Below are 12,203 nucleotides of genomic sequence, written 5' to 3' on the forward strand. Positions count from 1 at the left end.
CAATTCCATAGCGGTTATATCACAGGTTAAATGTTCTGCAAAAACATAGGACAGGTTTTCACTCTGATTTTCTGCATGAAATATTTATTATCCGATTTCTATCCAAAGATTTTGTTGTTATCACCCCCCCTCCACCTGAAACACAACTACAAGAAACTGACCCTAGACGTATATTTACAGATATCAAATTTGTATTTATACAGCGTCAAGGAATCCTATTGCTACCTATATAGTCTTTTAGGTGAGATTTTATGCTTTTCATAATGGGGTATTCGCTCTATTTCACTTTAATTGCAGATTATACAATATACTCACTTAAAGGATATTCTGGGGTAAGAAAATGGTTTCAGGAAGTTTTAGAACAGTAATACTGCCACGTCTTGTAAAACGTTTCCCTCTTAATTTTGTGAAACTACTGGGTTCCCATCTCCCGTTTATTTCTGGTCAGTGAGAGTCCACTCGTGGTATTTTGGTCTACCAAGCCATTGTGTTCCTTCCAAACTTTATTTCTCTCAGAATTCTCTGGGCACAGGAAACATTTATAAGCTCGATGGCCGTCACCAATAAGAATCCTGAAGCAATGTCCCAAAACCTGCGGCTCAGCCAGAGAGAAAGTTGGGGTACACAGCCTCCCAGATAGACGGTGCTCCCAGCCAAGGTCTCTCCCATCTCCTGTACCTTGAATCCACATTGGGAGTTGGGAACGGTGCCATTTTCTAGAGGGTCAATGCAGCAGGAATATGGAACTCCGCAGGAAAGAACGCCAGCGGAACTGCAGTTAAAATATCTGTAGGGTGAATCGTAAGAGAGGTTAATGAGCAGAGCGAGCCACAAACATTGGGAATTAATTAATTATCTCTTAGAAACATGTCCAGATCCAACAACACCGTATTAATCTATATATTTAATCTTTAGGATTGATATTACCAGTTAAAAACCTGTGCAGGAGGGTTTCATGTAATATATGCAGAGCAGCCTTCAGTCAGGGGAAGGTCTCATTAAAACACTCACGGTGTAGAAAAACTGTGTGAATGTTACTGGGGGTGTAGTGTAAATAGGGGTTTCATTGTGTGTCATCAGGGAGTCAACAAGGAATTATTTTCCTATTTTGGGGGACCAATTGGAAATGCCTAAGGGGGAATGGGCCCTCCATTACAGATGGCTCCATCATAGTGCCCCATTGCAGTGGACGGTCCTTGGTTATTTCCTCCAATAACATGCTCTGCAGATGGCACATTATGTTGGAATTGGGCAAGCAAGTTTAAAAAAAAAAAAAAAATACTTAATACATTGTATATTTTTCATACGAGAGTGATGGTACCGGAGAATTGTGCTGTCTACAGTGCCATAAAACAGAACATAAATGGAAAGGATTGGTACTCACAAGTTGACCCCCCAGTCTTGGTAAGATTGAACCCCACAGCACTCCATGCCAAGCTGGATCTCATCCATAATAAACCTCAGGTCAGAATCGTCCTGGTACCTAGTCAAAGCCACCATCATGGATTCCTTCACAGAATCCTGGATCTGCTCTCTGAAGGAGAGGAAAGCGATGGCCAAAACGCTCTGGATGACTACAAGAACGCACATTCCGGCAGAGAATAGTTTCAGGAGGCAAATGTTTTCTCTTAGGAATCCCACACACCCCGACACAGACAGGACACAAATCACCAGACCCACCAGTATAAAGAAAAGCATGGGGTCTGTGCCCAGAGAGCCAATTTTCTCGCTAATCAACGACTGCTTGTCTATGAGTCCCCAAAAACCAATTCCTAAAATGGAGAATCCCACTACCGAGAACACAAAATTGGTGATGAACATGAGATACTTAATAAACACTAATAACGTAGGAAGATGGGTCATGGGTCGGGGCCAGTTCTTGGTTGACATGGACTTCGTAACCACAAGTCCTGGATAGCTGTAAGCACTATGTCGCTCCTCCTCTGAATCCTCTCCATCAGGAACCTTTTGGGAATCAGCATTATCCTGAGGAAGATATACAAAAAACTAAATAAAATTATATGATTTTCTCGTCTAAAAAGTACACTTCAACCTTCCCAGCTAACTTTACCAACATGAGTCACTAATCTCCAAAAAGTTAATTGATTGTTGTAATTATTGAAACAATGAGTTTTATCGATCAAAATGCCAAAATTTTAGTGAACTAAAAGTGAAATTGCATAATTCCTCTGAAAAAAAAAAAAAAAAACCAGACAGATTTTGAAAGATTTCTTGGATATTTTACTTAATTCTTTCACGTATTTCACTTTCGAATATTTTGTCATTTGGGTTATATCTAATAACAGCTTGCTAAAGCTGCAAATCTGTTGTCTGCAGCCTTTGCAAGCCCTCCCCATCTAGCCCCGCCCAGACTTTCTGAGGCTGTCCAATCACAGACTTCACAATGCAGCTCAATGAGGAAAGTCTTTGCAAGACAGGTGCTTTAGGTGTTTGGAGTCTCCTTTAACACAGTAGGTGTCGGTATATCCTGCAGCTTTGTACAAGCACTGTGTAGCTGATGGATTGTGGGTAAATTTGATTGAAAGCAGAAACAGAACTTTGCGTTAAGCTCAGCCCATTGTCATGTTGGGGAAAAGTAGTCCCTACGTTTATTTCTGTATTTAAAGAAAACTAGAGCACTCAGGGAAATAAATAAAAAGGAATGAAGACACAGGAAGCTACGCATGAAATAAACTTTATTTTTGGTTAAAGAGCCATGAGGATAGTTTAGGGGTGACATAGCGTTTCACGGACACCTGCCATACCTTGAAACGCATAGGCGGCAGTTTATGAACATTTAATCAGCTACTTACAGCATTTCTTTTACAAAGCCCTCGGTTATCAAGTGATTTTCATTTGCACCATAACCACTACAGTTCATCGTCTTACTTTTGCTGAAAAAAAGCCTGCGGATGTGTGCCCTCGGTTTACATCTACATTTTTAGAGCAATCTAAAAAAAAAAAACACGGTGGTGCTACCAGCACCTATACCCCATCCATGTCTGCAGCTCAGTTAATTAGGAAATATCAAAGCCAAAAGGTAGTTATAGATCTTAAAGGGACACTATAGTCACCTGAACAACTTTAGCTTAATGAAGCAGTTTTGGAGTATAGAACATGCCCCTGCAGCCTCACTGCTCAATCCTCTGCCATTTAGGAGTTAAATCCCTTTGTTTATGAACCCTAGTCACACCTCCCTGCATGTGACTTGCACAGCCTTCCATAAACACTTCCTGTAAAGAGAGCCCTATTTAGGCTTTCTTTATTGCAAGTTCTGTTTAATTAAGATTTTCTTATCCCCTGCTATGTTAATAGCTTGCTAGACCCTGCAAGAGCCTCCTGTATGTGATTAAAGTTCAATTTAGAGATTGAGATACAATTATTTAAGGTAAATTACATCTGTTTGAAAGTGAAACCAGTTTTTTTTTTCATGCATGTCAATCATAGCCAGGGGAGGTGTGGCTAGGGCTGCATAAACAGAAACAAAGTGATTTAACTCCTAAATGACAGTGAAATTGCAGGGAAATGATCTATACACTAAAACTGCTTTATTTAGCTAAATTAATTTAGTTGACTATAGTGTTCCTTTAAGCGCAGGGGGTGGTTTAGCGGTCGTTAGGTAGATAATGTTTATGTAAGATGTCCCCCAGGATTCCTCATTTTACAGAATCCCATTGAGAAGGGGGCTCTCGACTCGGCATTTTGTAGACTTCTGCACAAATCTATTTCAGGTGCACCGAACGAATAAAGTTTCTATTAATCTACTCCCAAACGAATCGATCTGTCCAGCATGAACCTGTGTAATCTTATAGGATTCCACAAGTAAATCCCGGACGGATCAATTGGTTTGGATATAAACAGGAGTTTGAGTCGTACGCAGCTAAAAACGGATGGTATACAAGTCTAGCATTTAGCTTGGCTGACATAACTTGTGTGACTGAAAACAGTTATTAAAGCATTCATGCCAGACCATTGCCATTAGTGTACTAAAGCAGAGAGCATGGCATGATTTTAAATTATATCCAAAAGCAACCCCTTAGGCGTTAACAGAGCAGGAATTGGAAATGTCTGATGCAAAACGGAGATCTAAAAATATAGCGGTCTGTTGGAAAAAAATATAATTTAATTTTCAAAAGCAACACAATATAAATAACGATCAGATATGATAAACGCGACACTTCGCATGGGATCGCCTTTCAACGTGCTGAAATACGATAAGGAAAATCCGTTAATATTAAAGTAACAGTTTCACTTATTGAAGGGCGGCACAGAATCAGTGCTACCCTACACGCTATAATAATATCTCCAATTAAAGGGACAATATGCAATCATATCAAGTCATTCAGTTATTTAGAATTTTAAACTAGGGCTGTGATCACAATTTAAATACCTAGACCCTCTTGTAGGAGATAAATAAAATGCGCAATATTATAGTCACCTAGTTACGGCAATCAGAGCCGCCATGTTGTCCTGGACACATATCTTCTCTTTATACTGACCCTGAATATCGATGATCTGCATTTTGCAGAATTCATATGCTGCAGGACAAAGAAAACTTTGTCAAGAAGGGATCCCAGTAGAACTAACCTGATTAGTTAATTGATTTCCCTCCTGCAGCATTTGAATGTTGCACACTCAAGGGCCGCACTTTTCATGCTATGCCCATCCACACAAAGAAGTGATATAGGAAATCCTGGTGGATCTGGCAATATTGAAATGAATACACTCGATGCTCTGCCCTTTCTGGGAAGAGAAGTTAATTACAGAAACTGTCACCTTGGGTATTAACCTGGAGCTTTCATTAAGTTCCTCTGGGTTTTTCTTGGTTAAACGCAGCCAAGTCTGGAATTGCCAAAAGCGTCTTCCACCCATCGTACGGAGCTGTGAGAGAGACTGGTATGATTTTCCAAGGGAACCAACGTTTACCTTTATCTGAAGCAGATCATCAGACCAGTCAGCCTCTTATCATGTGAGGGGCTGGTGTGTCTCTGCTGCAGTTCCACTCATTGAGAGTCCTTCTTCGTTAACCCCTTCAATCTGAGGTCAGCCAGACATTCTATGAAATTCTAAACTGTGCACAAAGTATCAAATTTACACCAAACCCCATTTTAGAAATACAACATTTATACACATTGTGTCATGCACAGAGAGTTAAATGGGGATGAATGCCACCCAACATTTCACATGGACAGAGAGAGACACTTTAATTTTAGGGGTGTGAGTGGGGGTGCGAACAGGGGTGGGGCTGTTCAGAGAAATTTGATGTGACTTACCAATAACTATATTATTAACATGTAATTCAGAAGAAGAACAATGACACACTGATTTCTAAACTCATTTATTGTAGTTTAAAGACACATTACTGGGAGTATTATTGCTGTGGAGCTCTGTTATACACTCAGACACATTACTGAGAGTATTATTACTGTGGAGCTCTGTTATACACTATGACACATTACTGAGAGCATTATTACTGTGGGGCTCTGTTATACACTCAGACACATTACTGAGAGTATTATTGCTGTGGAGCTCTGTTATACACTCAGACACATTACTGGGAGTAATATTGCTGTGGGGCTCTGTTATACACTCAGACACATTACTGGGAGTATTATTGCTGTGGAGCTCTGTTACACACTCAGACACATTACAGGGAGTATTATTGCTGTGGAACTCTGTTATACACTCAGACACATTACAGGGAGTATTATTGCTGTGGAGCTCTGTTATACACTCAGACACATTACTGGGAGTATTATTGCTGTGGGGCTCTGTTATACACTCAGACACATTACTGGGAGTATTATTGCTGTGGAGCTCTGTTATACACTCAGACACATTACTGGGAGTATTATTGCTGTGGAGCTCTGTTATACACTCAGACACATTACTGGGAGTGTTATTACTGTGGAGCTCTGTTATACACTCAGACACATTACTGGTAGTATTATTGCTGTGGAGCTCTGTTATACACCCAGACACATTACTGGGAGCATTATTGCTGTGGAGCTCTGTTATACACTCAGACACATTACTGGGAGTATTATTGCCGTGGAGCTCTGTGATACACTCAGACACATTACTGGGAGTTTTATTGCCGTGGAGCTCTGTGATACACTCAGACACATTACTGGGAGTATTATTGCTGTGGAGCTCTGTTATACACTCAGACACATTACAGGGAGTATTATTACTGTGGAGCTCTGTTATACACTCAGACACATTACTGGGAGTATTATTGCCGTGGAGCTCTGTGATACACTCAGACACATTACTGGGAGTATTATTGCTGTGGAGCTCTGTTATACACTCAGACACATTACTGGGAGTATTATTGCTGTGGAGCTCTGTTATACGCTCAGACACATTACTGGGAGTATTATTGCTGTGGAGCTCTGTTATACACTCAGACACATTACTGGGAGTATTATTACTGTGGAGCTCTGTTATACACTCAGACACATTACTGGGAGTATTATTGCCGTGGAGCTCTGTGATACACTCAGACACATTACTGGGAGTATTATTGCTGTGGAGCTCTGTTATACACTCAGACACATTACTGGGAGTATTATTGCTGTGGAGCTCTGTTATACGCTCAGACACATTACTGGGAGTATTATTGCTGTGGAGCTCTGTTATACACTCAGACACATTACTGGGAGTATTATTACTGTGGAGCTCTGTTATACACTCAGACACATTACTGGGAGTATTATTGCTGTGGAGCTCTGTTATACACTCAGACACATTACAGGGAGTATTATTACTGTGGAGCTCTGTTATACACTCAGACACATTACTGGGAGTATTATTGCCGTGGAGCTCTGTGATACACTCAGACACATTACTGGGAGTATTATTGCTGTGGAGCTCTGTTATACACTCAGACACATTACTGGGAGTATTATTGCTGTGGAGCTCTGTTATACGCTCAGACACATTACTGGGAGTATTATTGCTGTGGAGCTCTGTTATACACTCAGACACATTACTGGGAGTATTATTACTGTGGAGCTCTGTTATACACTCAGACACATTACTGGGAGTATTATTGCCGTGGAGCTCTGTTATACACTCAGACACATTACTGGGAGTATTATTGCTGTGGAGCTCTGTGATACACTCAGACACATTACTAGGAGTATTATTGCTGTGGAGCTCTGTTATACACTCAGACACATTACTGGGAGTATTATTACTGTGGAGCTCTGTTATACACTCAGACACATTACTGGGAGTATTATTGCCGTGGAGCTCTGTGATACACTCAGACACATTACTGGGAGTATTATTGCCGTGGAGCTCTGTGATACACTCAGACACATTACTGGGAGTATTATTGCCGTGGAGCTCTGTGATACACTCAGACACATTACTGGGAGTTTTATTGCCGTGGAACTCTGTGATACACGCAGACACACCAACAATATGGAGCTCCTAGAAAAGAGGGACATTAGGAAAGAAAAGAGGAACAGAGGCATTAAGGCCCAAAATAGGGACTGCCCCTCCTAAATAGGGACACTTGGGAGGTGTGTCCATAATCATGATAACGTGTCTTTCAGCATTGTAGGAAATCTCTGTATGCTGATCTGGTTTATTCAATTCAACTCCAAACTGTAGCAAGTGAAATCTCACGGCAAAACTTGGACAAATATAACCCAGGTGTCCCTGCCGCTGAGTTGGAGTCATTCTGGTTCAATTTGGCGTAATTCAGAGTTAGTGAATAATGAATCCAAAGTGAATTACAAATTCTACGCCTCAAAAACTGAACTGGAAAAATGAGCCACGTCAGCTGATTTCAGTATGGAAATATTAACTGGTTTATTTCCAAAGGTGAACGGATTTTTGTCTTCCTTCTGTGGCCACTCACGAGTTTGAAAGTTTGTAAAATACAACTGTACTGAAAGCTATATCCCCTGCATACGCTAACAGTTAAGTATTGGCCATCTAAAATATTAGTGTCCGTTTATAGAGAATCATTTGTCCTCGGTACATTGTACTAGCCCGTTAGCTTTAAAAATGTGATTTCATCCCACAGCTGTGTGGCCATACCTGCCAACTGTGGCAAGTATGAATTCAGGACAGGAGAGGGGCGGCTAGAGCCAGGCGTGCGTGCCGCTATGTCATTGAGACACTTTGCAATGCTGGGGACAGCACTGAATGGTGAATGTGCGCATGGATAAGAGAAAGCGGCACTGAGGATAATGAGAGCTGCCCATACGAAGAGAACTACTGAAGACATGGGTACAAATGGACTGGAAAAGCCATAGCCAGCTGTGCTTTAGGGGTACTCTCTCCAGACGCAATGGCAGGATAGAAGCCCAACATTGGGACTGTCTTACCAGAATCAGGACATTTGGTACATATGCGGGCATCATTTGGTCCCATCCAAGCCTAACATTTCAAACCCTACGCCACTAGCCAGGATTTAAAAGTTACTTACTCACTGGGGTGAATTTCTACTCACTACTGCTAAATCTTCACTTTCCAAAGGCGAGCGGTGAGTGTAAACTCTGCGCCCTGGCCCTATTCATTCTAAACCATCTTGGAGGTAAATATATTGTTTATTTGTTCTCTGGAGACCTGCCACTTCTCAGATTTTCATAAAGATAGACGCTATACGAAAAACGATACCAGTTTATTGTGTTTCAGCAAAAAGATGAAAATAAGTCGATAAGGCGGTGACGGCTTTAGTCTAGGTAGGCTTCCAAACATAGCGCAACGCGGCAACGCCAAAATATTGATTCATTCCCAGCTGCCATGTTTACACACTCACAATAGTGAAAGGGACAATCAACGGCACAAATAAAAATGTAAAGTTACAGTATATATTAGTAGATATACCCCGTCAAATATAAAACACGCAATAAATGGAAATACCGGGGATCTTCTTACATAGATTATCTTTGTACCAGCGTATAAGAATGCCATTACCTGCTGTCAATTTCCCTTTAAACGGGTAATCTATGTCTCTTTCTAAAACTAAAAATGCCTTTTGTTGTAAGAGATGTGTGGTACGATAAAGGTGAGCATATTGCTCCTTCAATAACTCTAGTAACGTTCAATCACTGTACCTAGACCTGATTTTACTCGAAAGTCCCCCATCTTGTGCCCCTCCCTCCCAGCCAGCAATGTATCTTTTTTTTCAATAATTTTCTTGCACCAAAAAAAAACCTGATCTGCATGATGTGTTGGTTTCTGGGATTTGTAGTTCAGCTGATGACATCCTACAGTAGAAAACCAACAATTAAACTACATCTCCCAGAAACCTCTTGCTGGGCTATAGAACTGTTATCGAAACGTAATGATTGGCTGAGTCACTTCCTGCTTCCATTCACACTGCAAAACGTGTAATTCTTGGGAATTTGCAATAAACACCCGTTTGTCAAATGTGAGAATTTAAAAAAATGATTATGATTCATTGAATGCACACGTTTTATTTTATTATTTTAAATAAGGGATTGTCTCTGTATGTGAAAGGAGTACAGGAGTCAATGTATCACCAGATAAATGTGGATCCGGTTAGTGTTTCCGGGAACATTTTATTAATCTTACAATGAACCTGAAAAATATGTTCTAAAAATGATTAATGCAAAATGAGTTCATTATTCATTTTTCAGCTCAGAACATTTATTGTGCAATTTAGAGAAATAAATAAATAACACATTTTGTTAATGTTAACGTTTACAATATTTTAGTAAATAATTAAATATTACCAAAGAAATGCAGAAAGTGCACTTAGCTACTTACCTATTGCCCATGCTCTCAATTTTAGGGTGTATGGCCACGGTAAGGGCTATTTCGGACATTTTAAATGTGTTTATGAAACATTGATAATCATTTATGTAACTAAAAATATAAGTTGGAAAAAGTATCTAATTTATGTAGACTGACATTTATCTCAGTTTAATGCATGCCCCCCAACTTTCCGTATTCGGTAGGACAATCATGATTTCGGACTGTTGTTCCACCGTCCCAATTTCATTCCCTCGTGTCCAGCCGCTGACGACGCCAGGGAACTGAGACCAGGGCGCTGCATGTTCAGCGGCGCACTCTGCATGGTCTGACCCCTTTTCCGGGTGGAACTGCACATTTTGGGGTTACCAGTGATGCAAATGGCACACCCTTTTGAAGGAATATGAAATAGTTAACTTTTCTTGTTCATATGTATTTTATGCTTTTATAAGGTTTATAATCATTATTGCTGACTGAAAGGATATGAAACAGTTAAACTCTTTTCTGTATGCTTCAAAATAATGTACAACATAATTCTGCTAACTGTGGCAAAGACTTAACCCCTTAATGACACATGACAGAACTATTCCGTCATGATTCCCTTTTATTCCAGAAGTTGTGTCCTTAAGGGGTTAAACAATAGGGTCTTCCTTCTATAGGATGTGTGACTTTGCTAATTATGCTGACTGTGGCAGACTTATACAATTTAAGGTCTTCCTTCTATAGGATGTGCGACATTGCTAAATCTCAGGATGTCTTGCCCATTCCAATCTCAGGATATTCTTCCCCAGACTTTATTCAAATGCTTATCTTTCTATTGTCAGACTAATATGTACTATAAGGAAGCAATAAATCTTACAGTCTGTACTGTATGGCATATCTCACGGCTCATGTAACAAAATTGTATAAATTCTAGCTTCAAAGTAATACAGATTGGGAAATCTTGTCAAAGCATCTTGTTGGTGTCCGTGTCTTATTGCTGACAATGATTCTCCATCAACGTTGATTATGGTGACCGAGGGATCGAGAACCGAGGGGAGTTGAGTCCATTACAGCATTAACCCTTTCACCTTTTAGGTCTGCGAACCTCCTGCCCAATTTCATACCTCCTAATGTTGGGATGTATAATGCCATTGATTCATTAATGTGAATTTTATGGTTGGGAAGCTCTGTTTTACGCCTACAGTGTTATTCAGTAAAATGTAAATTGTTGGTAATTCAAAGAGAACTTCAACTTTAGGGCAAAATAAATGATGTGGAAGCCTATCGAGAGTCTTGTTAGGTCACACAATTTAATTATCCTCCTGGTCACCCGGGATCACAGGTTAAAACGTGCATTCGCTGCACTTGTAATGAAGTTTTGGACATTTAAGCCAATATGTAAGCGCTTCAACTGTGCTAAATGTGTGCCCAGCCGCGATGGCACGACCTCTTCAGGATTGGCACGTGGCTAGTGTTTATCTGACCTGCAGATTTTATTTTACAATTTGTCAGTTTTAGCCAAAAAAAAGTTCAATTTATTCTGACTTCACTGTGAATTTCTGGCAATTCAAACTTCGGTGAATAATCCTGTCATTAATAATTAATATGGAGCCTTTAGGGACTGAGAGAATTGGGGCTCACATAGGGACTGTCTCTGTTAAATCAGGTCACTTGGGAGTGATGAGTATTAAAATAATGCAGAGCTGGTTGTCAGTGTGAGCAGAGACCTGGGAATGTGCATTATCACGCAGGGCTGATACCAAGCAGACATACTATACTGTATACTATATTATACACAGTCTGTGTGTGAATGTGATCCTATTATACTGTATACTATATTATACACAGTCTGTGTGTGAATGTGATCCTATTATACTGTATACTATATTATACACGGCCTGTGTGTGAATGTAATCCTATTATACTGTATAGTATATTATACACGGCCTGTGTGTGACAGCCTGTGTGTGAATGTAATCCTATTATACTGTATACTATATTATACACGGCCTGTGTGTGAATGTAATCCTATTATACTGTATACTATATTATACACGGCCTGTGTGTGAATGTAATCCTATTATACTGTATAGTATATTATACACGGCCTGTGTGTGACAGCCTGTGTGTGAATGTAATCCTATTATACTGTATACTATATTATACACTGCCTGTGTGTGAATGTAATCCTATTATACTGTATACTATATTATACACGGACTGTGTGTGAATGTAATTATACACTGCCTGTGTGTGAATGTAATCCTATTATACTGTATACTATATTATACACAGCCTGTCGGCCTGTGTGTGAATGTAATCCTATTATACTGTATACTATATTATACACAGCCTGTGTATGAATGTAATCCTATTATACTGTATACTATATTATACACGGCCTGTGTGTGAATGTAATCCTATTATACTGTATACTATATTATACACAGCCTGTGTGTGAATGTAATCCTATTATACTGTAT

At 39.9% G+C, this 12,203-nt stretch overlaps 1 protein-coding gene across 1 annotated transcript; it reads right to left on the reverse strand.

Moving 5' to 3' along the window:
* Positions 1-474: 474 nt before the first annotated feature.
* On the reverse strand, positions 475-4,894 carry LOC134612325 (tetraspanin-10-like). The gene is made up of 3 exons (XM_063456664.1): positions 4,777-4,894; positions 1,385-1,986; positions 475-787 (listed from the first exon to the last, which is right to left on the reverse strand). The coding sequence occupies exons 1-3, from the start codon at positions 4,870-4,872 to the stop codon at positions 475-477; spliced, it is 1,011 nt and encodes a 336-aa protein (XP_063312734.1). The 5' UTR covers positions 4,873-4,894.
* Between the last annotated feature and the right edge of the window lie 7,309 nt (positions 4,895-12,203).

The sequence above is a fragment of the Pelobates fuscus genome, chromosome 5 (assembly GCF_036172605.1).
Source record: "Pelobates fuscus isolate aPelFus1 chromosome 5, aPelFus1.pri, whole genome shotgun sequence".
NCBI lineage: Eukaryota > Metazoa > Chordata > Amphibia > Anura > Pelobatidae > Pelobates > Pelobates fuscus.

Excerpts from the sequence above, each read along its gene's own strand:
- LOC134612325 (XM_063456664.1), bottom strand. The coding sequence starts at position 4,872 with ATGGGTGGAAGACGCTTTTGGCAATTCCAGACTTGGCTGCGTTTAACC. Across the intron at positions 1,987-4,776 it reads GCTCCAGGTTAATACCCAAG|GATAATGCTGATTCCCAAAA; the intron begins GTGACAGTTTCT and ends TATCTTCCTCAG. Across the intron at positions 788-1,384 it reads CAAGACTGGGGGGTCAACTT|ATATTTTAACTGCAGTTCCG; the intron begins GTGAGTACCAAT and ends TTCACCCTACAG.